The sequence below is a fragment of the Anastrepha ludens genome, chromosome 5 (genome assembly GCF_028408465.1).
Source record: "Anastrepha ludens isolate Willacy chromosome 5, idAnaLude1.1, whole genome shotgun sequence".
Classification (NCBI taxonomy): domain Eukaryota; kingdom Metazoa; phylum Arthropoda; class Insecta; order Diptera; family Tephritidae; genus Anastrepha; species Anastrepha ludens.
In genome coordinates this window covers 89809356-89834533 of record NC_071501.1, presented here as the reverse complement: position 1 = coordinate 89834533, position 25178 = coordinate 89809356, and the positions used below count along the sequence as shown (strand labels likewise).

The following is a 25178-nucleotide window of genomic DNA, read 5'->3' as shown; positions in this document are numbered from 1 at the left end:
TCCATTTCTTTACGACTACAGCAACCTTCTATAACTCGAATCAGCATTACCTCATGAAAATGCTCGACTTATGAAGACTTCGAATCGCAGATTTTTTTTAATTTTTTTTGTTTAAATTACCATCATAAAAGATGTAACTTAGATAATGAACTCATTTATTAATTCAAAATCAAGTTCAATATACTTAAATACTTAAAAGTTACAATACATTAATCAGAAATAATCAAAAACTAGTGACTGAAAACTTTTTCAACTCTCAACTTCTTTTTAAAGTTTTCAATAAGAAGAGGTTATAATTTGTTAAAAGCTTTACTGAGTTTCGTTTACGACTATAAATTCAAACTTCTGAAGCAGTTTCTTACACCTTCACCGGAAGGCTGCTGAATAATTTCTTTCACTACACTCACATTTTCGCCACTCGACTCCGAATTTGCTGAGTTAGTGCTGTAGTGCCTGAAATGATCAATAGTCCTCGGAAAACCTGCAATTCAAATTGATTAACAAACGTTGCACAAATAAGAAACGTCAAAGGGAATAAAATCATTCGCTTTCCAAATATATAAGAACTTTCATACTCAAACACTTTCATCGCTGAAAAAAAAACTAGTACATAAATGCTTATACGAATTTTGGACAATTTCGAGTTAAAAAAATTTGAGGTTTTGGTGGAAAATTTCGTGAAAATATATACTTTTTATTGCTCTCTAAACGCCAATTAATTTAAATTGCGTTATAAAGGGCGATCAATTTAGAGGTATCGGATTTTAAATTGAAATAAAACAACGAAAATTCCCATTGATGTGGGAATCTTTTTTACAGTTTTATGCAGAACCATTCGTGACATTTAGTTTTTAAAGATAATCCCTTTCAAATGTTGGTTGTAAATGCGACCATCCCTAAACATCAATTTTGAATGAACACCAATTTTGAAGTCCTCCAACTGGGCGGCCGCCGTGGCCGAATGGGTTGGTGCGTGACTACCATTCGGAATTCAGAGAGAAAAGTTTTATCTAATAGCGGTCGCCCCTCGGCAGGCAATGGCAAAACCTCCGAGTGTATTTCTGCCATGAAAAAGCTCCTCATAAAAAACAATATCTACCGTCAACATCAAGACGCACACCACAAATAGGAGGAGCTCGGCCAAATACCCAAAAAGGGTGTACGCGCCAATTATATATATATATCTCGTGAATAACTTTAGTTGGCTGAATGTTAGCTTCCAATGCCTCATGCATTTAGACCTTACATACCTCCACAGACAAAAGTTCAAAGGCCATGACCTTGGTGGCCAATCCAAGACGAGACGAGAAAGAAGTTACTCACGGGCTGTATAGCATTAGAACAAAGTCTTCTAAAAGTCTTACCGACTCAAGGAATTATGGACGCAAGGTATTTTGAGTGCATCGCGCATTTCGAGCGGTGATGCAAAGGTGTTAATGTATTTACAGTTTGAAAGTGCTCGATCGATTTAAACTATATTGCCAAAAATTCGCTTATAAATACATTAAAGTATTAATTCCACCAACAAAACTTTTCAAACGTTTTTTTGCCCCCGAAACATGTTCGCTTCGAACATATCCTTCGCTCTAAAGTCAAACTCTTCACCTTTTTCCTTTCCCACGTAACAACTTAATCAACAAAACACCCTTTGCAAAGCCGCATCAACACTTTGTCCTTCAACACTCTTTGATGCTTGTTTGCTAGTTATCTGCAAAACCCGCTGATTACATATACAACTGTCTACGATTTGTCCAACTGCAGCTAGCACACGCGCACACAACAAACATACAAAAAGCAAAACATTCAAACTCACTGCAATTGGATAAATTGGTGTTGTTTTTTTTAGTTTACCTACATGGCGCTCCATGTGTGAATGAGTGCGTGGTGCTCTTTGCTATCATCATATCGCTTTATCGCAAAATACAAACGGCTGTCTACATAGTGGCTTTGTTTTTGTATGACGTATGCAAAGCGAGCGAACGAACATTTGTGCCGGCAGCAAGCAGCAACCAACTCGTTGCCAAGTGTCTATAGGCGCACAATGCAATGCAATACAATACAATACAACACAACACAACAATCATTGTTGCCGTAAGCGTGTTCACTTTTATTTGGTTTACCGATCACGACCACGACAACGACGAGGAAGACAACTACAACACCATGCATATGATTGCCTTTTGCCTGACTGGTTGGTTGGTTCGTTCGTTCGTTGGTTGGTTGGGTTGCTAGTTCTGTGTTTGCTTGCCTGTCTGTCTGCCTGAATATGCTGGATCGTTGTCGTTGTGCTTTCGTTGCCGTTGTTGGATTGTTGGATTGTTTGGTTGTTGTTTGAAATGCCTGAATTTGGTGTGTCATTCGGTTTGGTAGCTCGTTCATAAACGGATGTGAGTATTTGAGAGCGGAACGGTTTTTAAGAAGAATACATCATCAACACAGGAGTTCAAGTGTGTTTTCGGTGACAACAACAGAACAATTTGATATTGTTGAGAAATTATAACAAGTAGAAGAGTGACTGAGTGGAATTGTTGTTTGTGCGTGAAAAATAGATGAAGAGCAAACTTGTCAAAATTATTAGCACACAATTTGTATTGGGAAACATGTAAATACAAACCGTTCGGCATTAGTATAAATAATATGCAAATTTATATGTACATACAAATGCTGTAAATGAGAATTGTTTAGCTGCCTGAAGTTATTGAAAGTGTTTTTGTGACAAGAGCAGGTGGCGCATACGAGAAAAAAGTGCTGGTCAAATATGAAAGTGAAATTAGAAAACAAAAATATTTTTGGGAAAAAATTGTAATTGTAAAAAAAAATACAAAACATAATTTGTTTAAAAACAACAAGATTTCAATTATCTGCATATTTTGTAAGGCGACAAAATTTCATAACAAATAAATGCGTTAAAGCTGCAAAGAAAACAAACTTTGTTCTGTTAAAATAAAAACAAACAAATTTTTCCTAACTGCAGTCATTAAAACTGTAAGAGTGCTAAATTCTTCAAAATCAAGCATCTGTAGTGAAAAGTAGCCGCGTTTGTGCGCCTTGAATTGAATGTGAAAATTTTGAAAATTCAATTTTTAAAATCTAAAGAAATTTAAGCCGGTTTTGTGCATGAAAATACCCATAAACGTTAAAAGTGCGGACATTTTTAAAACAACAAAAACGTTGTAGCTGCTGTGTTGTTATGGAAGCACTAAAAACATTTACAAAAAAAGGTGAAACTGCTTTTATGTATTGACGTACTAACCAAAAAAGTTCAAATTTGCCATCAGCTTGGGAGAATTATTATATTACAAATAGTTAAAATATTCAAAAACAATAACTCACCCTCAAGATAAGCTAAAAAAGAAACACAAATATTCAACTAAATTGCTTTAAAAGCCAATAAGCCAAAACAACTTAAGCGCAAAAAGTGTAAAAGTGCAATTAAAAAAAAAAACACACACAGTAATAATTCTTCCCTCTAAACCTCAGAGCTCCAACAAATTTCCAATAGTTTGTTGCGGAAGTGCAGAAACCAATTAGAACAATAGCCAATTCATCTTACTTAATCATAATCAGCATAGCGCCCGCTTCACACGTGAGTTGAAAGACAGCGAGCGAGAAAGATACATAGCGGCTGCTTGACAGCGGATTAGCGCGCAACATAGCAAATTTGTGTTTTTAATACTGTTGCTAAACACCAAACACTACGAGCGGCGTGCAACCAACACAAATCGAACATTAACCCCACGCAGAGTGAGTGACTACATCCAAACCAGGATCAAAATCGCTTGCAGGCGTCATAAGTGGACTATTGCTAAACTCGCACACTCACACACATACACAAGTAACAGTAAAACAATAATAAAATAGCAAGCAACTAAAAATATTAGTTTGCCGACTAAAGTGCGGATTAATTTGCGCACACACGTAGCCATATATACCTACACATATATGGCCAATATAAAAACGGCAACTACAACAACGATTAGCAGCGAGAATCAATTCTGCATGCAATTAAATGCTTCAGAATTAACAGCAATCATTATGAAAGGTAAGCGAAGAGCAATAAAAAAAATGTATATTAAAATGTATGTATGTATGTATAAGTACATACATAAAAACAGTTATACGAACCTTAATACGCTTAAGCAAAAGTCCATCGGATTTAAATATTGAAATTTTGAAAAAAAGAGTCTATTAAAAAATATATTATTTTTAAATAGTGGAGCGCTTTTTGATTTTTTGCTACAATACAGGGCGGTTGCTAAATTTTCAAGTTGCTTGAAAACTGTTGAGGCGGTTTTCCAGCCGCCGGCAAGTTTTAAGCGCAAGTTCGATTATACGATAGGTCCGACCATTAAGGGCTATGACCAAAGCGCAGCTGGGGCATAGTGGGTGGGGCATAGTGCACTAAATAATCAAAATATAACTACGAGTAAATAAATAATTGGCGCGCACACTTCTGCTAGGTGTTTGGCCCAGCTACTCCTCCTGTTACGTGCAGTTTTGAGCCAACTCCGAATGACAGATATTTTTTATGAGGAGCTTTTTCGTAGAAGAAACTCACTCGGAGGTTTGCCGTATAGTTAAAACACTGAAAAACTGTAGATTTAGTGATATAGAAACCCTTATTTTGATTACCACTAAGTCAAGTGAACCGAGCAGAGAGAGAGAGAAATGGCAAATAGAAGAGGCCTATAAACATACTCGCTAGTGGAGAATCGTTGTTGGTGCTTTCAATAACTTTATTGTTGCTTTCATATACACACTCTTCGTGAAGCGGAAAAAGCCCACTCTTAGTGGGTAGAGAAGTGGCGAATTGAATACGGGCCTATTGTTAATGGAGCCGAGTTTCAAAGGAGCCGATTTAATGATTCTGGCAACACGCCATAAAATCCTAATAGACTTGTGTACACAAACAAATTTTCCAATTGATAGAGCAGTTCTGGCCTTTGGTTTTCTCCTTTTTTTAAGAAATTTGATGTTGAATTTATATTTAAGTCCTGGTTTTTGATCTTATCCATTTTTCAAGAATTTTTATGATGAGTTTATATTTAAGTTCAAACTATTGTAAATACCTGAAAATAATAAATGAAGTCATATACATATATATATATATTTATATTCCAGGAGGACTTGAACTTTTATGAAAAAAATTTTCTATTTCAAAAATTCAAAACAATCCACTCAGAAATCAACAGATCGATCCAAATTCATAGAAAAAGCAAAAAATTTATCCACAATTAGTTTAGATTTGAAAAGGTCATTTTCTAGGAAGAGCCAATAAAATGTCACCAATAGTTGCCTTTGAAGAAGTCTGGGGATGTATTCATAGGTTTGTGCATAGAAAAAATGTGCTGATATTCAAGTTTAGTTGCACAATTTCAGTAAAATATAAGGTATCCTTAGGTTTATGAAACTTACATTTTCCAGGTCGTTTGTGTTCCAATTTATAGAGCAGTCCTCGTCTATTTTTTTGCACCTGAACTAGCTTTACTCCATATAAGACCCAGTTTAGAATGCTAATGATTCGCTTATATATGGAGCAATCCCCGGTAAGATTCTTTAAGTTACCAAACCCAAAATATCTCAACATTCTTAAAATTCACTAGCATTACTTGAAAGAACTTTTGTGATTATTATCTACTAAAAGGAAGTCATGAATTGGTTGAGTTGCTTTCAAGAGAGTGAATGTGATTGTCTGCCCATAAAATATTAATAAGTAATAGCATTTAGGTAAACAATACGCGAGTACTCTAAAAAAACTCATTACAAAAGCTGTATTCATGCCAAATGATGCTCGTAGACGCATCATTTCAATGAAATGCATTTTATTTATTTTGTTTTTTTTTTCCTTTTTTTATTTTTTCTTTTTTCTTTTTAATTTTAAGTTTTTTATTTTATTTTATTTTTTTTTCTTATTTTTCTCTAACTATTTGCTAACACCATTAACGGAAATATCACATCTGTGCTGACAATTTTCCTGCTGTAAGCAGCTGCACAAACTTAACAGGCACAAACACAACTGCAGCCCTACTTGACTAAAACACACGCTTCCCATACTTACACGCGTCTATATGTGTGTGTGTGAGATTACCTACTGCCTGTATTACATATTTCTCGTCTTCTGTTAATTAGCAGTTTGCGACGTTTTGTTATTTTATATGAGGAAACAAATAGGTGTGACCTCTATACTATTACTCCTATTACCCCTAAACTATTACTATAAGCACGCGAGAACGAGTGTGTGTATGCGCTTGCATGCTAAATATTTCATATTACTGTCACTGCTCCTATCTAACTAGATTTAATCGCGTAATTTTCACGCACAAACCGACGAACATTCATGTTTGAGTGGCCACACACCTATGCATACACAGAGCATCAACATGTTCATGTACACAATACATAACTACTACAAACGCTAATTGATAGGTTTGTTTTTGCACAGGTGCCTAGTCGTAAATATTAACAGCAGTAAAGAGTAGTAGTGAGTGCGCAGGCATATAACTTTTCGGCTAATGCAGAAGGTGCAAGAGGTTAGCGTAGAAAAACTTGAAGGATTGATAAAATAATAAGTCGAAATGTTAAAAATAAATGTTAAAATATTCATACATTAATGAAGAACATAACATTTTTTGTTCATAAAGCTTAAAACGACTTCTGCAAGAGCTGTGAAGTTGAGAAAGAAGCAGAGTCCACGCACCATTTCATGTGAGAACGACCTGTGTTTCGAAGAATCTGCTACAGATTTCTGTGGAAGCACTTCTTCGAGAACCTGGCTAATATAAGTAGTTGCAATCTGGTTATCGGCCAGTCTCACTTATCCGTAGAGGGTTAGGATTTCAGAAATCTTTTCTGGGTATTGCAAAAAGTGTGTGCGGCTGCTCGCCTCACATGACCTATTTTAAAATGTAAATATTCCGAGAGGTTATCAGTTTATTTGCCATTTTAACCACTTTGAGAAACTGAAAAAAATGTATTTTGGCGATCTTGTAGCAACGCGCAGGCCTGTTATTTGAGAAGAAGTATTACTAATATTTATTCCATGCTTACGGAGCCAACAAAAGTTTTCCAAACATTTATATCTCTAGCCATAGGTCTCAGTTCATTAAACGATTTTCCAGTTTCATTGTGAATAGTCCTTTGCCAACAAGATGAATTATTGATAGCTAATTCTTTTTGAGAATCCTCTGGTGGTCTACTTCCATATATTCACACACTGCCGTGCTTACTACTATACTCTTAACAAAGATAAGGCTTTAATATGCCTGATAGGACCGCTTCGATCGCAGGAATAAGACTTTCCTCTCTCTACTTCCCACAAAGAGCAAAGTTCTCAATGAGCTGCGCTAATGAAAAATTCGCGGAATAAATGTGAAATTGCAAAAAATATGTAGAGAAAGGCAGAAAAAGCAATAAGTTTTGCTTTTCATGAAATGTGATGATGAATTTATATTTAAGTTCAAATTAAATACGTGAAAATAATTAATGACATCATATACATTTATATTCCAGCGAGATTGGAATAGCTTTTATGAAAAAATCTCCTATTTCAAAAATTCAAAACAATCCACTCGGAAATCAACAGAGCGATTCAAATTCTTAGAAACAGCAGAAAATGTATGCAAAATTAGATTAGCTTTGAAGGGTCATTTTCTAGGAAGAACCAATAAAAGATTACCGATAATCGTCTTTAAAGAAGTCAAAAAAGTCAAAGAAAATATTTTCTTATTTCCAAGTGGCACAATTTTAATGAAATGTAAGGCATCCTTAGGCTTATGAAACATTTTTGAGATGTATTTTTCTAGGCCAGAAAGAAGTTTAAAATTTCGAAAAAAATCTTGCTTAATCATCATTGCTTAGTATCAGATGAGTATATTAATTCATGAATGTGCATATTTATATATATACCGTTATTTGCTGATAAATACACACATCACTCCTATGTGCTGTCGATCTTAAGAAAGTAAAATTATCAATAAACTCAACTGGTCTTGCGATTTCTCAAACACACTCACACACACGCCCTCAAAGAGCGCACACATATGAAACTGTATCATCTACTACATCTGCATATTTAATATATATAAGTGTATGTATGTATGTATGTATGCACGTATAAGCGTACAAAAAGGTGGCAAGCAGAAAATTAGCTGATTAAATACAAATAAAAGCAGGAGAAATAAATAAAGCAAAATCTAACAAAAAATTTTTAGTTTTTCTGAGCCAATCAAAATTTGCGTAGGTTGTGGTACAGACACCGTGCGGTGCCAACAAATAGGCGGCTAAATAATTTGTTGGCCAATCAGCGGGAGGGAAAAAACCAACATGAAGCCAAGACAATAAAAAAGTGAAGAAAGTAGCAATTTTAGAAATGGATTTAGCGAAGTATTTTTCTTTTTTTTTGCATAAATTTGCATAATGCGAATTAATAAAATGTTGTTGTTTTGTGAAGGGTCTGAGTTTTTGAGTGAATATAAAAAAATTCGGAATATAAAAAATCTACTGAATTGGAAAAATAAAAATAATAACAAACTTTGTTTTTTGAAAACTTCAGCTGAGAACTTTTACTTATACCGAAAAAAATTGTTGTTGTTGTTTCGTGATTTTGAGAGAATTTAAAATTGAAAAACTAAGAATCATAAGAAATAAAATGTCAGCTGGGAACTTTCAGTTGCAGCAAAAAAAAATATATTGTTGCTGTTTTTTTAAGAGTTTGAGTTTTAAAATAGCAAAATTTAAAGCCGCTGGAGATGATGATTTTCTGAGATTAAGAAAGTAAAATAATACATTTTTCTTTTTTTTTTTAATTCTTAAAAACTTCAGCTGGGAACTTTCAGTTACAGCAAAAAGAAATTGTTGTTTTTTTAAGAGTTTGAGATTTTGAGTGATTTTAAAAAAATTTCGGGATTTAAAAAATTAAAATAACTGAGTTTTTTTTATTAATTTTCAAAAACTTCAGCTGGCAACTTTCATTTACAACAAAAAAAATTTTTGTTGTTTTGCTAAGAGTTTGTGATTTTGAAGGAATTAAAAATGTTTCTGAATTTAAAAAATTAAAATAATAATTAACTTTTGTTTTAATTTTGAAAAATTTCAGCTGAAAACTTTGATTTACAGCAAAAATAAAAATAGAAAAAAAAAATTTAGTTTTGTTAATAGTTCAATATATTAAGTGACCAAATTTAAAGCTACTGGAGTTGATGATTTTCTGCATTTAAAAAATTACAAACATTTTTGTTTGTTTTCAGTTGGTTACTTTCATTTGCAGCAAAAACAAAAAAAAAAAATTTATATAAATAAAAATGAATAAATAATAAGAAACACTTCGAAAACATTTAACACAAATTTCGTAAAATATTTACCAACTCCTTCTGCTAAACGCGCGCCCTTCCGCACAACTGGCATGCATGGAAAAAAGTAGAAACAAGATATGCATGCTTGTGTGTGTTACTGCACTCCTTGCCACAACTTGTTGCTTCATTTCATGTTGCACAGCAGCAATTTCGTGTTTCTTCGTGCTGCTTAAGAAAGTGCCGGCAAATAAGCGGTGCCACAGCAACACCAGCAACAATACCTACACCTTGCGACACACACGCATACACACATTTTTACCATACACAAATGAGTATCGAATTACCAGCGCAACAACAATAAAAACAGAATAAAAAAATACAGGTAAAAGCGCAGAGATTTTGTTGTGCTGCCGAGAAAAGTTCGTTTTGTGAGCTGATTGTGTTGTTTTTGTTCTTGCTGCCACCAAACTATTGGCCTGTCGCAATGTTGCTAACGCATTGCCTGACTGCAGGTTCTGACTGTCTAAGTGTCACCACCTGTTGCCGTTTTTTGGGCTGCCTGATTTACTTCAGCTTTTTTACTTTCATTTGCACTTTGCGATATTCTGTTGTTTTTTGCACACCGTCGCATTTGCCAAATCGTAAATTAATAAATTTTTCAATGCTTTGCTATCAAATCGAATTAAATTGGCACATTGACTTCTCGAATTACAGTTGAGTAGGCAGAATTTTTCATGCAGTTTACAGTTTCTTTCACGAGCACATTTTTTCGGCTTGAAGTTGGTGGCGTAGTATTTCTTGAGCTTTTTTTTCGGAATTATTTTTAATAAAGGGTGTGTTGGTTGAAGCTTGCACACACTTGTTCGCGGATTCGATGCAAAGGTGAAAAATCAAATGGTAGAAAAAGTATTTTTGCCGTTCACGGTAATGTTGAATCTCCATGAAAAACTTGGTGATAAAAATCATCTGTTTTTCGGGGGGTGGCATAAAAGTGTAAGTTACCTGCATTTCGAGCGGTCTATTAACAAGCAGTATAACGGGAAAGCGTCAGACGAAAGATGTATGCGCCAAATATAAGCAAATACTCTCGTCAACAAAAAAGTCCCCACGCAGGAAAAAAATTAAACAAAAAATGTATGTTTTTTTGAGCCAATCAAAATTTTAATTTAATTTCTTACATTTAACTTTTTTAAAATGAATTGCAACTAATTTTTAATAAAAATATAATTTATTCTTACAAAAGCCATAAGAAAATGTTACAAATTTAGTTCAAAATTCAGAAAAATTCATTAGATTTTTCATCAAAACTTTCTACTTTTTTATCGGCCAAATACAAATACAACAATTACGTATACAAATTGCCTATGGGATGGGAAAAAGCCGTAAAGTTGCTTACAATATTTTATATCATTTTCGAAAAATTTGCAGGATTTTTTATTAAAGTTTTCGGTTCAATAGGTTTGGTTTATTGCTGCAAAAATGTTGAGTTTTGAAATTTTTTTTTGTTTTTTTCTCCCACTTAATTCGATTTGTTTTAATTTTATTTTTCTTTAATAATTTACTTATTTATTGCTTACTATTTAGTTTTAGTTATTTTATAATAGTTTTGAAATTTTTTTAGTTCATTTTCTCTCCCTTAATTTGATTCGATTTCATTTAATTTAACTTTGCTAATTTTTCTAAGTTTTTGCTTTATTCCTTTTTGTCAATTTTTAATTATTATTTTATTTAATATTTTAGCTTTAGTTATTTAATATTAGTTTTCAAAAAACAGTTTGATTTGATTTAATTTAATTTTACTTTATAAATTTTTTAAAATTTATATTTTATAACTTTTTCTTAACTCTTTAATTTTTTTAATTTTCTTATTTTTTATTTTACTATTTTAGTTATTTTTTTTATTTTATATTTTCAAAAGAAATTTTTTCTTTTTTCCCCATTTTTCTAATTTGGTTTGATTTAATTTTTTTTATTTTTTTTAAATTTATATTTTATTACTTTATTTTTTTCTCGCTACTTTGCTAATTTTTTAATTATCCTCTCAATTTTATGTTTTTTTTTTTACTTTTACTAATTTTTTTGTGATTTTACTAATTTTTGCTTTTTAATTTTACTTTTTTTTTGGATATTACTTACTTTTGCTTCTTAATTTTCTAATTTTTTTTATTCTAAATATTTTTTTTTTACTTTTACTAATTTTTGTTTTTTAATTCTACTATTTATTTTTTAATATTATTAAATTTTTTAATTTTTTTTTGTTTTCAATTTTAATTATTTTTGTTTTGTTTTAGTTTTAGTTATTTAATATTAGTTTTCAAAAAACAGTTTGATTTGATTTAATTTAATTTTACTTTATAAATTTTTTAAAATTTATATTTTATAACTTTTTCTTAACTCTTTAATTTTTTTAATTTTCTTATTTTTTATTTTACTATTTTAGTTATTTTTTTTTAATTTTATATTTTCAAAAGAAATTTTTTCTTTTTTCTCCATTTTTCTAATTTGGTTTGATTTACTTTTTTTTATTTTTTTTAATTTATATTTTATTACTTTATTTTTTTCTCGCAGTGCATTATAATTTAATTTGACGTGAGTTATATTAGTTTCATTTTACTTTGCTAATTTTTTAATTCTCCTCTCAATTTTATGTTTTTTTTTTTACTTTTACTAATTTTTTTGTGATTTTACTAATTTTTGCTTTTTAATTTTACTTTTTTTTTGGATATTATTTAATTTTGCTTTTTAATTTTCTAATTTTTTTTATTCTAAATATTTTTTTTTTTACTTTTACTAATTTTTGTTTTTTAATTCTACTATTTATTTTTTAATATTATTAAATTTTTTAATTTTTTTTTGTTTTCAATTTTAATTATTTTTGTTTTTAATTTTACTTATTTTTTTGTTATTTTTACGCATTTTTGTTCTTAGGTTTACTTCTTAATTTTACTAATTTTTTTTAATCTACTTATTTAATTTTACTTATTTTTGCTTTTTAATTTGACTATTTTTTTAATATTATTAATTTTCTAGTATTTTTTTTTTAATTTTACGCATTTTTTCTTTCAATTTTACTTATTTCATTTCAATATTCCTTAATACAATTTCTCGTATTAAATTTCCACTCGCTCGATTTAATTAAATTCCCTATTATAATAATTCATATTTTTCCCCATATGCATCCACTCACTGTTTACAAAGCCAATAACGCTGAGGTAACAAATTCGAATGCGAATTGCTCAATCAGTATTACAAATAAAAGTTTAGCGCGGTGAAGGTGCGAATTGTTTTGTTGGCGTTATAAGAAATGCAAATTTAGCCGTCAATCGTTTGCAGACGGTATTTTTCCTTACGCTAATTTTTTTATATTTTATTATTTTCGCTGTTTCTCTGTGTACACTTAACAAGTGAGTGCCAGACGTTCACCTGGTTACACGATTTTCGTCGACTTTGACTAGCCAATTGACCTCCGCATGTAGACAAAAAAATTATTTTAAATACAAAATAATAAAATAATGTTTTTGTACTTTCGTGAAATTTCGATTGTTTGGCATTAAAATGACAACAGCAGTGAATTGGATTTGATTGGGTGACTGGGCCATTATTTGTGACAAGCGCATTTTTATCAAAAGTTAATCGAACAGCACAAAAATGATTACACAAAACCACGATACAAAGTAAAAGTTTGCAAATAAAGAAATAAAAATAAGAATTATGTATATAAGCGCTTACTTAAGTGAAAATCATTTTAGACAATATTGTTTTTATTTATTTTTTTTCCTTTTTTCATTGATTTTGTCAACCTCTCGTTTTTTGCCCGCACCTTTCGATCCTGCTGATATTACAATTATTATATTCATATTCATTTGCATAAAAAAAATAAAAATTAAATGTATTTTTCGCATAAGCAAATTTACATACATAAGCATTTATTTGTCTGGATTAAACATTTTTCATAGTTACTACTTTTTTCTCTTGCCGCCTGTGTTGTTGCTTTGCAAATTTGTAGGTCATTAAACGCTACACTTCAAATCCGTATGCAAGCTGCGTTACGCTCATAAAAAATTTGCACAAGCCAAAAGTCAAGTGAATAACAACAAACAAAAACAAGTTGATTGGAAAAAACTGTTCGCGCAAAGAATGCAAGGCATGCGGCGGCGGTAGGTAGCCACTAGTAGAAATAAATAAATAAGCACAATAAAATGTCATTTTCATATAAATAGAGGCATTAAAACATGTTCGGATGAGATGTATTATAATTTAAAAAATTTTCGTATTAGTTAAAATTTTTTGAGCACAACACAGAAGCTCTTAACTAATGGCAAACCAATTTTCATATTCATAACACTTTGCTGCGCATTTGATTTGGGTTTTAGATATAATTTTGTGCTTATTTATTGATTTGATAATTTTTTTTATTTTCGTTCAGTTTAATTTAATTTAAAAAATTATGTATAATTATCGCTTGTCCTCTTTATTTGGTATTTTTCCGAGCTCGTCCTCCTATTTGTGGTGTGCGTCTTAATGTTATTTCACAAATGGAGAGACCTACAGTTTTCAGCCGGCTGTGAAGGGCAGCTGGCTTTTTTGTGAGGAACTGTTTCATGGCAGAAATGCACTTGAAGGTGTGACATTGCCTGCTGAGGAGCGGCCGCGATTACATACAACTTTTTCTATCATTTGGTGTTTCGTGCCCGGAGTTTCGAGCCCATGCACTTCCGACTTGTAGTCATGCAACAGCCCATTCGGGTTATATAGTATTAATTATTGAATTCGAATTATATTAATTGAATAAATTTTTGGTGTATTTTTATTTATTACGTTTAATTTATTATAAATATTTAATTTATGCTTAAGTTTTGAATTTAACCTTTTTCTTAATTTTATTTATTTTTTTGTTTAAATTTTCATTATTCAATTTAATTAAATTTCTTTTTTACTTTTTTTAATTTAATTCATTTAATTTTATTTAATTTTCTTTGGTTTTATTTTATTTTGCTTCATTAAATTTTTTTCTTAATTCTATTTATTTTTTTGTTTTAATTTTCATTATTCAATTTAATTTAATTTTTTATTACATTTTATTTTGATTTTTTTTTACTTTTTTTAATTTAATTCATTGAATTTTATTTAATTTTCTTTGGTTTTACTTTATTTTGCTTCATTAAATTTTTTGGTTTTATTTTAATTATTTAATTTTATGTTTTTTTTTAATATATTTTATTTTATTTTGTTTTAATTTGGCCATTTATTCCTTTTTATTTTATTTTATTCAATTTTCTTTGCTTATTTTATTTCATTTTGTTTCATTTCATTTAATATTATTTTATTTATTTTAGTTTTTTGTTTTAAAATATTTTATTTTATTTATTTTTCTCTTTTTTATTTTAAACTTTTTCTTTTTATTTTGCTTAAATTAGTTTTTATGAATTTATTTTTTTAATTTGGACTATTTTATTTTTTTTTTAGTTTTATTTCAAGCAATGCCTAAAGTTTACTTCCTTTTTATTTTACTTGTATTTCATTTTATTTCAGTTTTTTTAATTTAGTTTATTTTTTTAAGTTTTATTTTAAGCAATTTTGAAATTTTACTTGCATTTATTTTATTCGTATTTTATTTTACGTAGTTTTTAAATTACGTTTTTCTTAGAATTTTTTTACTTTACTTTTTTGTTAATATATGTTTCTTAATTAAATTTATTTTATTCATTTTTTCATTTTTTTAAGCAATTTTGAAATTTTACTTGTCTTTTATTCCATTTCATTTTATTTTACTTTAATTAAATTAATTTCATTTTATTTCACTATCTTTCATTCCCTTTTTTCATTCCATTTGTTCCTTTTTATTAAAATTTGTATTCCTACATTCCTTACCTACTTTTTTTAAATTTTTTTTTATAAATTTCTCGCTTTCAATTAACCTTTCATATCCGTCTGACTGTATTATTTCGCACAATAGCGCAATTATTTTAACGCCAATTTCTTATTATTGCTCCACACCTGTTTTAATTATGTTTTAAATGCGCCATTCTTTATATATATTTATTTACATATTCCGTTTTTTATAACACTACAGGCATTTGTATAAAATTATTGCAAATATAAACAAGTGCGCAAAAAAACCTACAAATATGATGTTGAGTAGCGAATAATCGTTCAACACCTCCTACATATCGGTCCGGCCGCTCTTCCACACGCGGTTACACATCGGTTATCCACAGCCAGCGGAGCCGGCACCTCCGCCACCATCTCTACATCTTCTACATCCACTTCAACCTCAACCTCGGCCATCAGATCCACATCCACACCCACAATGGACGCAGATGGAGGTAGTCAAGCAGCCAACATCTGTTTTCATTCGCTTCGCTAGCCATCAAACAGAGAAGAAATCGCCTAGTCAGCACTTTAATTCCTACTTTCTGCTTTCATGCACCCCAGCAACAACTTGTGCTCTTTTTTTTAATTCTTATTCCCTATACTACCTCCCTTGCACTCATTTCCATGTGTTATTATTGCCGTTCGTTTAATGGCATGTTGAAAATTTGTTAGCCGATACGAACACAAATAATTTCCGATATCATAGCGGGGGTGGCATTTTATTATGAAAACACACGTCGAGTCTGTGTGGTAGCAGCCAGAAGTAAGAGATAGGGGCAGTGGCGGGGATGGAGGCGGCAAAGACAATGAGCAAAAGAAAATTGTTTCATTTGTAAAGTATGTGGAATTTTGATTGTTCAGTGGTTTTGGGTTTATACGCCTATTGGTATGCTTGCTTATGTGTATAAGCCTGTATGTGGATATGTGTGTATTTGCGTATATTTGTGAATAGGTGCATATTAATAAGCTCTTTGGGATTTAATTGTTATTCTTTTATATAGGGACTGAAAATACACACAGCCATGTGGGTATGAATGAGTGTGTGGATGTGTATACGAGTATATAATTTTATACATTCACATATGTAAATTTGTATCTGCATAGAGGAATTTGAAAATTTGGTGATCAGAAAGTACATGCATGCGTGTGGGTGTGTGTGCCAGTACACGCATTAGTTTTCCTACCCATTTATACTTTTTACACAAACAAGGTCAATGTGGGGTATATTGAGCGGTATATTTATGAAGGTGCGGGTATATGTATGTCTGAAGTGCTACATAGAAGGCAAATTATAGAAAGTAGAAAATGAATAAAATTAAATGTGCTAATATAAAATGCGATGAAATAAAATATAATGAAATGAAATATAGTAGAAAGAATAAAAAATATAAAAAATGTAAAATAAAATAAAATCAAATAAAATAAAATAAAATAAAATAAAACAAAATAAAATAAAATAAAATAACTTGCTTGAGCACGACATACAAACTCTTGACGAAAATTATCGCTAACCGAATATATGAACACTGTGAAAGTAACAGCATTTTATGTGAAGAACAGAAAGGTTGCAGGAAGCGCACAATGGGCTGTAAAGATCAGCTTATTATAGACACTGTTATCACAGGAGTAGCACTGAGAAGAAGACGGAATTTAAGCGTCGCGTTTATTGACTACAAAAAAGCTTTTGATTCAATGCCGCATGATTACCTATTAGAGATATTAAGAATATACAAAATCGATGCTGCCACTGTTGCCCTCTTGGGCCGCATAATGAGCAAGTGGAATACAAAACTGGTTCTAAATGGAACTGTTTCGAAAAACATTTCAATCAAACGTGGTATATTCCAAGGGGATGCCTTAAGCCCGTTATGGTTCTGCATTGGTCTCAATCCACTTAGCAGGCTTCTCACACTTAAACAAAATGGCTTTATACTCAAAACTGAAGTAAGAGAGCACACGTTCAACCATCTTCTGTTTGTTGACGACTTGAAACTGTACGCAAGCAAAAAGCATAAGCTATATGAGCTGATAGATGCCACTAAAGCTTTTAGCGATGACGTGGGAATGGAATTTGGACCAGATAAGTGCAAAATAATACATTTGATTAGAGGTCAGCTTGATGAATCCGAAGAAAACTACGCAGTAGACCAAAATATTATTATAGACAACTTGCATAGCAGCGAATCTTATAAATATTTAGGATTTCTGCAACTTAAAGGAATCAACCACACGCTAGTAAAGCAAAACCTCATTAAAAAATTTGAGGCACGACTGAAAGCTATATTAAAAACTAGTCTGAACAGTGGAAATAAATGCAAGGCAATCAATACCTGGGCCATACCCCTTTTGACATACTCGTTTGGAGTAATAAAATGGTCTCAGACAGACATCCTTCGGATTGAAACGCTGATACGCACCACTTTCACAAAGTTCCAAAGCCATTACCCTCAAAGCGCTGTGGAAAGAATATCGCTTCCTCGAAACGTTGGTGGGAGAGGAATCATTAATATAGCGCGCCTACACTTTTCGCAAACTTTGAAGTTACGTACATATTTTCTAAGCAGCGAGTCCCATCTATTTAAAGCTATCGCTATGGCAGATAATGGCTTTACCCCGCTAAGTCTGATGGAGCAGAATATCTCAGTACCTGAGGGGGTTAAATCCCCAGCAGAAATGATCGCAGCATGGAAGGCAAAAACAATACACGGTGCCCATCCGCATGATCTCGAAATGGAATGGATAGACGCACAGTCATCCAATTTATGGTTGAAAAGAGGAAAACTATTTTCTGAAACAGAAGGTTTCGCAATCGCTATCCAAGACCGAGTTATTCCAACAAGGAATTTCCGAAGGTCGATACATGGCGAGGCAATAGAAGATAGATGCCGAAGGTGCGGCATTTACGGTGAAACAATCGACCATATAATTGCTGGATGTAGCGTACTTGCCCCCCATGAATATATCTTGAGACATAACAATATAGCATGATCCTCCACCAACAACTTGCGATAAAACACGGTCTCTTACAAGCAGAAGTCTTATATTTTAAATATGAACCAAAGGCAATATTGGAAAATGCAAATTTTAAACTGTACTGTGACAGATTTATTTCTACAGATCAAACCGCAGCTGCCAACAAACCCGACATCATCTTGTTCGACACGATAAATAAAACAATCGAAGTAATCGATATAGCGTTGCCCCTTAATCGCAACATCCAAAGCACATACTCCACCAAAGTATCGAAGTATGCAGCTTTGGCCATAGAACTGAAACAGATGTACAAAGCGAGGGAAGTGAATATAATTCCAATAATTATATCGTCCACTGGATTAGTGCCTAAGCATTTAATAAAAAACTTGAAAAAGTATGACTGCCAACACCTCTTAGAAGACATGCAGAAGTCGACCATACTGGACACATGTGCAATAGTTCGTAGATTTTTAAATATTTAAGCAATAGCAATCGCATGGACGTAGAACTTGGACTACGCTCCACCAGAGCACATTCTCTTGCAAATTTTATCCGGGATGTGTAAGCTCCGGCAATAGCTGAGATGGATTAAGTTCAAACAAAAATAAAATAAAATAAAATTAAATTAAATTAAAATGAAATAAAACAGAACATTATGAATTAAAATTTAATGAATAAAATAAAATAAAGTAAAATTTGAAATAAAAAAATAAAGAATTAAAATAAGTAATGGATAAAACTATTATTAAAATATAAAATAAAAAATAACAAATAGGAGGCGAATAATGAACTTATTTGGCAATAAACAAAACATATAAAATAAAATAAAATAAAATAAAATATAAAAAAAAATAAAAAAAAAAATAATAAAATAAAATATAATGAAACAAAATAAAATAAAGTAAAATTTAAAAAATAAAATGTATTTAAATAGAACAGAAAATAGTACAATAGAAAATAATAAAAAATGAATAAAATATAAAATTAAAATAAATAAAAGGAGTGAAATACAATAAACAAACATATAAATAAAAAATAAATACAATGTAATAAAGTAAAATAAAATGAAATAAAAAAGAATATAGTGAAAAATGATAATAGAAAATGTATTGTAAAAATTAAAATTAAATTAAATAGCACAAAGTAAGTAAGCAAAAAGTTGGGTGCCGCGCTACTGAGTCAGTAAGTATCTTTAAGCCTTTAAAATCTTCCAAAGCTTGCAAAAAAAATCTGTATTTAGAATGTTGAAGTATACCAGCATAAGCGAGTTTTTCACAAAGCAACTATGCTGACCTTATCAGATTATGCTTTTGAATCAAAAACTTCTAACCCTTTACGGAAAAATTTAATATTTATTTGTATTTCAATAAAACTCACAAGTTTAGTATTTAATTCTCCGTTGGACACCTTTTTTAAAACCTTCATTCGGGCATACGAATCTGGCCTTTTTTGGTCCTGTTCGAGGATCATTTTTAAAAGTTTATAGATCGATAGAAAATTAAATTTTAGGAAGCCACGTGGAAGCGCAAGTCCTTAGCTATGACAGAAATGTGTTAAATTCACGGCCAAAGTCGAGAAAATTCTGCTCAGACTTGCCCAGCGGAGGGTTAACAGGTTTCAAATGCTAAGTCGACTTAAATTGTTTTGCCATTCGTAGATAGGGTGGCCGCCGTGGCCGAATGGGTTGGTGTGTGACTACCATTCGAAATTCAGAGAGAGAACGTCGGTTCGAATCTCGGTGTAAGATCGAAAAATTAAGAAAAAGTTTGTTCTAATAGCGGTCGCCCCTCGGCAGGCAATCTCAAAACCACCGAGTGTATTTCTGCCATGAAAAATATCCTCATAAAAAAAAAAAATATCTGCCGTTCGGAGTCGGCTTGAAACTGTAGACCCCTCCATTTGTGAAACAACATAAAGACGAACACCACAAATAGGAGGAGAAGCTCGGCCAAACACCTAAAAAGGGTGTACGCGCCAATTATATATATTGTATATATATGTATATAGATATGCACAAAATTAATCATCGATCGTGTTTTTAAATAGCTTTTTTGCTAAATGGAAAAAAATATCTTGAGTGCTGGAAATCTTTATTTCGACCTTTGAACATCCATTTTTAGGCTATTTGTATACTGCAGCGGTCTAGCTCATAAGTGCCAAATGTGTTTGACGTACAAGGCCATTTGTAAAGATTATAAATCTTCCAATAGAGTGATTGATTTTGTGCCACCTTGCATGTCCCATGTATGTTTGACCATAACTTTGTGCCATCATAAGTGCCATATTTGTATGCATATAAGTAAGTTTACTTGTTTATGTTCTTTTTTCTAAAAATGTTCAAAGTTATCTGCAGTTGCACATTTTGAAGAATATCACTAACTATATTTTCAAATATTATTTTCCCCATTTATTGCCTTAGTTTCACATTCATTCAATAATCTTATCAAAATTTCAGTAATTTGTTTTTCCAATTGCACACATATCACTCATCCAATCACGCAGCAATCAGTTAATGCGAAAAACTAGCATCCACACATACATACACACATTCAAGCCATCCACAAAGAGAACAAGTTTGTTTTACCATTCATTTTCAATGCTATCAATTGCTTGCGCAAACAAATCTGAACGCGTAGTAGAAGCAGCTGCTAACTGCAACGGGCGCTGTTGGTGGGAGACGGTGGCGCTATTTTCCAACAGTTATTTGTGGGTATTCTATTTTTGCTTGGGCCACCGCCACTACACAGCTGTTGGAGCTGCGGTTGCTGTTGCTGTGGTGGTTGCTGCGATTGGAGTTGTTGGCCCATTGCGTCACTTTTGTCTGTATGCATTTGTAATAAATCCAAAATGTTGACAAATAATTTTTCTTTGTTTTCCGTTGTAATTTTTTGCTTGCGAACAACGAGTGCCAAAGGCAAAGTTGTAAGGAAAATCCACTAACAATAGCAAATATGTATGTATGTATGTATGTAGATGTGTATACGTGTGTCTGAATTTAAATAAGCTGCACAAATGGTTTGCAGCAATTCTATCCCTTACATATCAATTTATGCGCACAGCTGTATGCGGTATACTGTGTGCGTGTGTGTGTGTTTGTGTGCGGTAAGCAAATGGAATGGAAAATGAATTCGAAGCGCAAAGTTGGACTGTCTGCATTGAGTCTTTGTTTTTTGTATTTTATTTTACTTCTTTTACTTTTTTATCTTCTGAAGTGTGCGAGTGTGTGGGCCATAAATGTTGCAAAACAACTGATGACAGCAAAATTTTTATGATGCGGCCAAAGGGCATACCTACAGTACAGTATGGGCAAAAACTGTTTTTATGTGTATGTGAAAGTGTGTTTACGAGATTGAGGCAAATACTCTAGCACCAGACCACCGATTGTTCGCACTGTAATCATTCACCAACTGGAGGGCGCAAGTTAGGGATGCGAGTGGTTGAAAAGCAATGGATCCCGATCTGAAGCCCGAAAATGAATCCGAAATTTTGTCATATTAAAAAAAAGCTCGCTAGTCTGACGTTTAACCGAATTTATTACGCCAACCAGCCTGCTTTTCGATGACTTAGTTTTGATTAGATGACTTGGTAGCGCCAACAGATGAACTCACAGACAGTAGCGGGCACTGAAACCCATTCCAACCTCTTTTTAAATTTGTGCACCACGCAATCCACGGATCCCGAAGTTCATGCGCATCACCAGCGCAAACATTTACTTTGTCAAATACACCCTGGCTGTTGCTGCTGTTGCTGCTGCTACTACTCGGCCGCCACTTGAAGTATGCTTTCATATTATCTGGCTGGCTGCTTTACGTCTCCGGGTTGGGTTTGTTTGCTAAGCCAGCGCTATGTATGTATATGCATGCATACATATATACGTGAATACATACACCCATACGTACATACATATATATACACACACATAGGTCAATACATATATACGTACATAAATGGGTCTGTGTAGAAAGAGAATGTGCGCTTGTGTTTTTTTGTATAACGGAGCTTTGTATGACGCTCCCAAAACATAGTTCCCTTCCACTCGCCTCTAACCGCTTCACCATTTCTGTCATACTGTCCGTCACAGCAGCGCCAAAAATGTGACTCAAAAACCGCCATACAATTTATTTGGGCGACGATAACAAATCTCGTCAACAGCTTGGCGGCGGCAACAATCACAACCGAACAAGAAACATGTGGTGAAAAAATTTGCTACCAACAATAAAAACAAGAAACATAAAATAGCAGCATGACATTGGCAGTTGTGGCAGCAGCAGCAGCAGCGAAAATAATGGCAAACAATTCTTAGCAAATATTGTTGGATAGCCCCCTTCCGTATGGAGGAGGAGGAGGGTGATTACAGAAATGAATTGTTTTTCTCTGCATAGCGCAGTGAGACCATCAAAAACGCAACCAACCCCAATAACCCCGATGGAAAAATCATGTTGGCCAACAAGCTGTTGTCACAGCTGCGTTGACTCGTCCGTTCGTTTGTGATTGCTTGCTGCTGCTGGCTCCTGCTGCTGATTGTTGTATTATTGTTGTTGTTTTTGCTGCCCAATTTAAGCTTGCCTTGCTGCTGTTGCCACAAAACATTGCCATTTGCTACATTTCGTTTTCGCATTGGTTGTTGTTGTTGTCGTTTTTGTTTTAGGTGCTTTTTTTTGTTTTTGCTATTTGTTCTTTTCATGGAGCGGGGGCATGCACAAATAATAAAAACGTCATGCAGTCATCGCCTGCCAGGCCAACTCGACTGAATGGCGACAATAACAATATAACTTTTTGCATAAGAGCGACAAGGGTTGCTCAGGCGTGGGGGGTGGCGTTGTTGGAACGCGCGAGCATTTGTTACGCGCGCCACAACTGTCATTGCTATTAAGCTGACGGTAGACAACTTACTCACAAGCAAGCACGAGCCACACACGTACGCACACAGCCACGTATAAACCCATTTACGCCGCATGTTGCTCATACGCAACGTCTGACCGTTTGATAGGAATGAAGCAGGGTACGTATGTACAAGTGCTCACAGTCGCACTGGCGCTGGCGCTGGCACTGATGGGTCGCTCATTGTCTAAGCTGTTTCTTCTCCGTGGCTATTATTTCAGTTGAACTACTCTGTTTTTTGGCACAATATTGATTTGCGTGGTTGTTTCGTTGGTTGGCTGGCATTTTCGTCTGATTTCATAGAATTTATGGTTGCTGGCAATCGGTTTGATATCGTTTGGTTGGTTGGTTGGTTGGTTGGTATGTTAACTGACTGTTTTACATGGTATGCGCATATTGTTGGCGCCAAAATAATAATCCATTGTTTGATGACTCGGCAGACAATGGGAACACACACGAACAAAAATAATAGTGACCAAACTGAATGGCTGTTACAGCACTAATTCAAATAAATTCACATACAAATCCGCAACTATCAGCGTATCAATTTTGCGCAAATTAATGAATTCACATGCCCAGCTGGATAAACAAAATAAAATATAAATATATTGGCATGGCGGAATGGGGTCACACAGTGTTTCATGAAGAACGAGCTAAGTTGACAAAATCGGTTTATTTTTGTTTTCTTTTGTCTTTGCTTCAAATAGTTTAAATGATTTTATAGTAATTTTTATTAAAAAAGAAGAAGTTATTAGGAAAAATTTATATTAAAAAAAAAATTTTAATAAAAAATTTTTCAACCTTTCTGAAACTGTAATTTTTTTAATTTTAGTTTATGTTTTTTTTAGTTTTGCTTCAAATAATTTAAATGATTTTATAGTCATTTTTATTAAAAAAAGAAGAAATTATAAGGATGAATTTCTATTAAAAAAATTAAAATAAACCATTTAAAAAAAATTTTCCAACCTTTTCCGAATAATAATGTAATTGTTTTTTTAATTTTCCTCAAATGTTCGTTATCAACTTTTGTACGAGTTGTAAACCACGTGACGACACATAATTTTCAAGTAATTTTTATTAAACATTTCTATTAAAAACAAATTTAAATAAAAAATTTTCCAACCTCTGCAGAAGTTGTTTTTTTTTTTAATTTTTCGTTCATTATCAACTTTTGTATGAGTAATAAACGACGTGAAAATATTTATAACTCTAATTTTTAATTAAAATTGATAACTCCAAAATACCGCAAGCTAAGTTTAAAGCGAAATTTTTCCACCCCCATCCATGCGTACAGTTCCCGCCTCCTTATGGTTGACTTTAAGTCCCTCGAAAGCAGATGGACTATTTTTCTCTCTTCCTCTTTCTTTTATACTTAGTTTGATGAGTGTTGCAATCGATTACCCCGCCTTACTACTGGCTATTCCATTTCTTATTCCTTCGTTTCAGTTTTCCTTTTTAACTCAAGACTCTCAGTACGAATTACGCAAGAAAAGCCCCATTAGTGCATTCACTTCGAGAACTCAATGGAATCGCGAATTCTATTTTGCTTGGTTTTTCCAGTACTTGTTTTCTACTTTACTCCAGAATTTGTTTTCTAAATTATTGATTTCATAAAATAAAATGCTGAGGGCCTTTCTTTTTACTTAGTAAAAAAGTCATTCAAACACAAATTGGGTGATTAATTTTGCGCCACTTTCATTATTTCAACATTATTGACAAGGAAAACCCAGTTTTAAGAGCACATCCTTACCAACACAAAAATTCATAAAAAAAATTGCAGTCGCTACTGAGCAGTTTTGCGCGCAAATAACTTCCTGTTAAGACGTGTATTAGCTTTGCCAGTCAAAGAAAAATGCTAGCTAAGCACTTCTGCTAAAAAGTCTATCAAAACCACCAATATAAGTACAACAGATATTAGTTGTCTACAAGTACAAACAAGTATTTTGCACGAAAACTCCACTGCCAACTAATATGACAATGCCGACAGGCTGTCTAAAGAAAAATACATATTATAATACTGTAAGTGTCATATTTCACTGTTAACTACAGCAGCAAACTTCCAGCTGGCCACAAGCTATACATTTACTTTACACTATGCTTTTTACACACTCACACATTGTTAACTAAGTATGTATAAGTATTTGCTTTAGCGCCTACAAT

General features: G+C 32.6%; 1 protein-coding gene across 1 annotated transcript in view; it reads left to right on the top strand.

Annotated features, from left to right (window-relative positions):
• The first annotated feature begins 2310 nt into the window (after nt 1-2310).
• Nucleotides 2311-25178, top strand: part of LOC128865193 (uncharacterized) — a 55958-nt gene continuing 33090 nt past the window's right edge. The window contains exon 1 of the mRNA XM_054105291.1: nt 2311-4042. Within this exon, the coding sequence (XP_053961266.1) occupies nt 3943-4042 (100 nt within the window). The 5' untranslated portion in view covers nt 2311-3942. The remainder of the gene's footprint in view (nt 4043-25178) is intronic.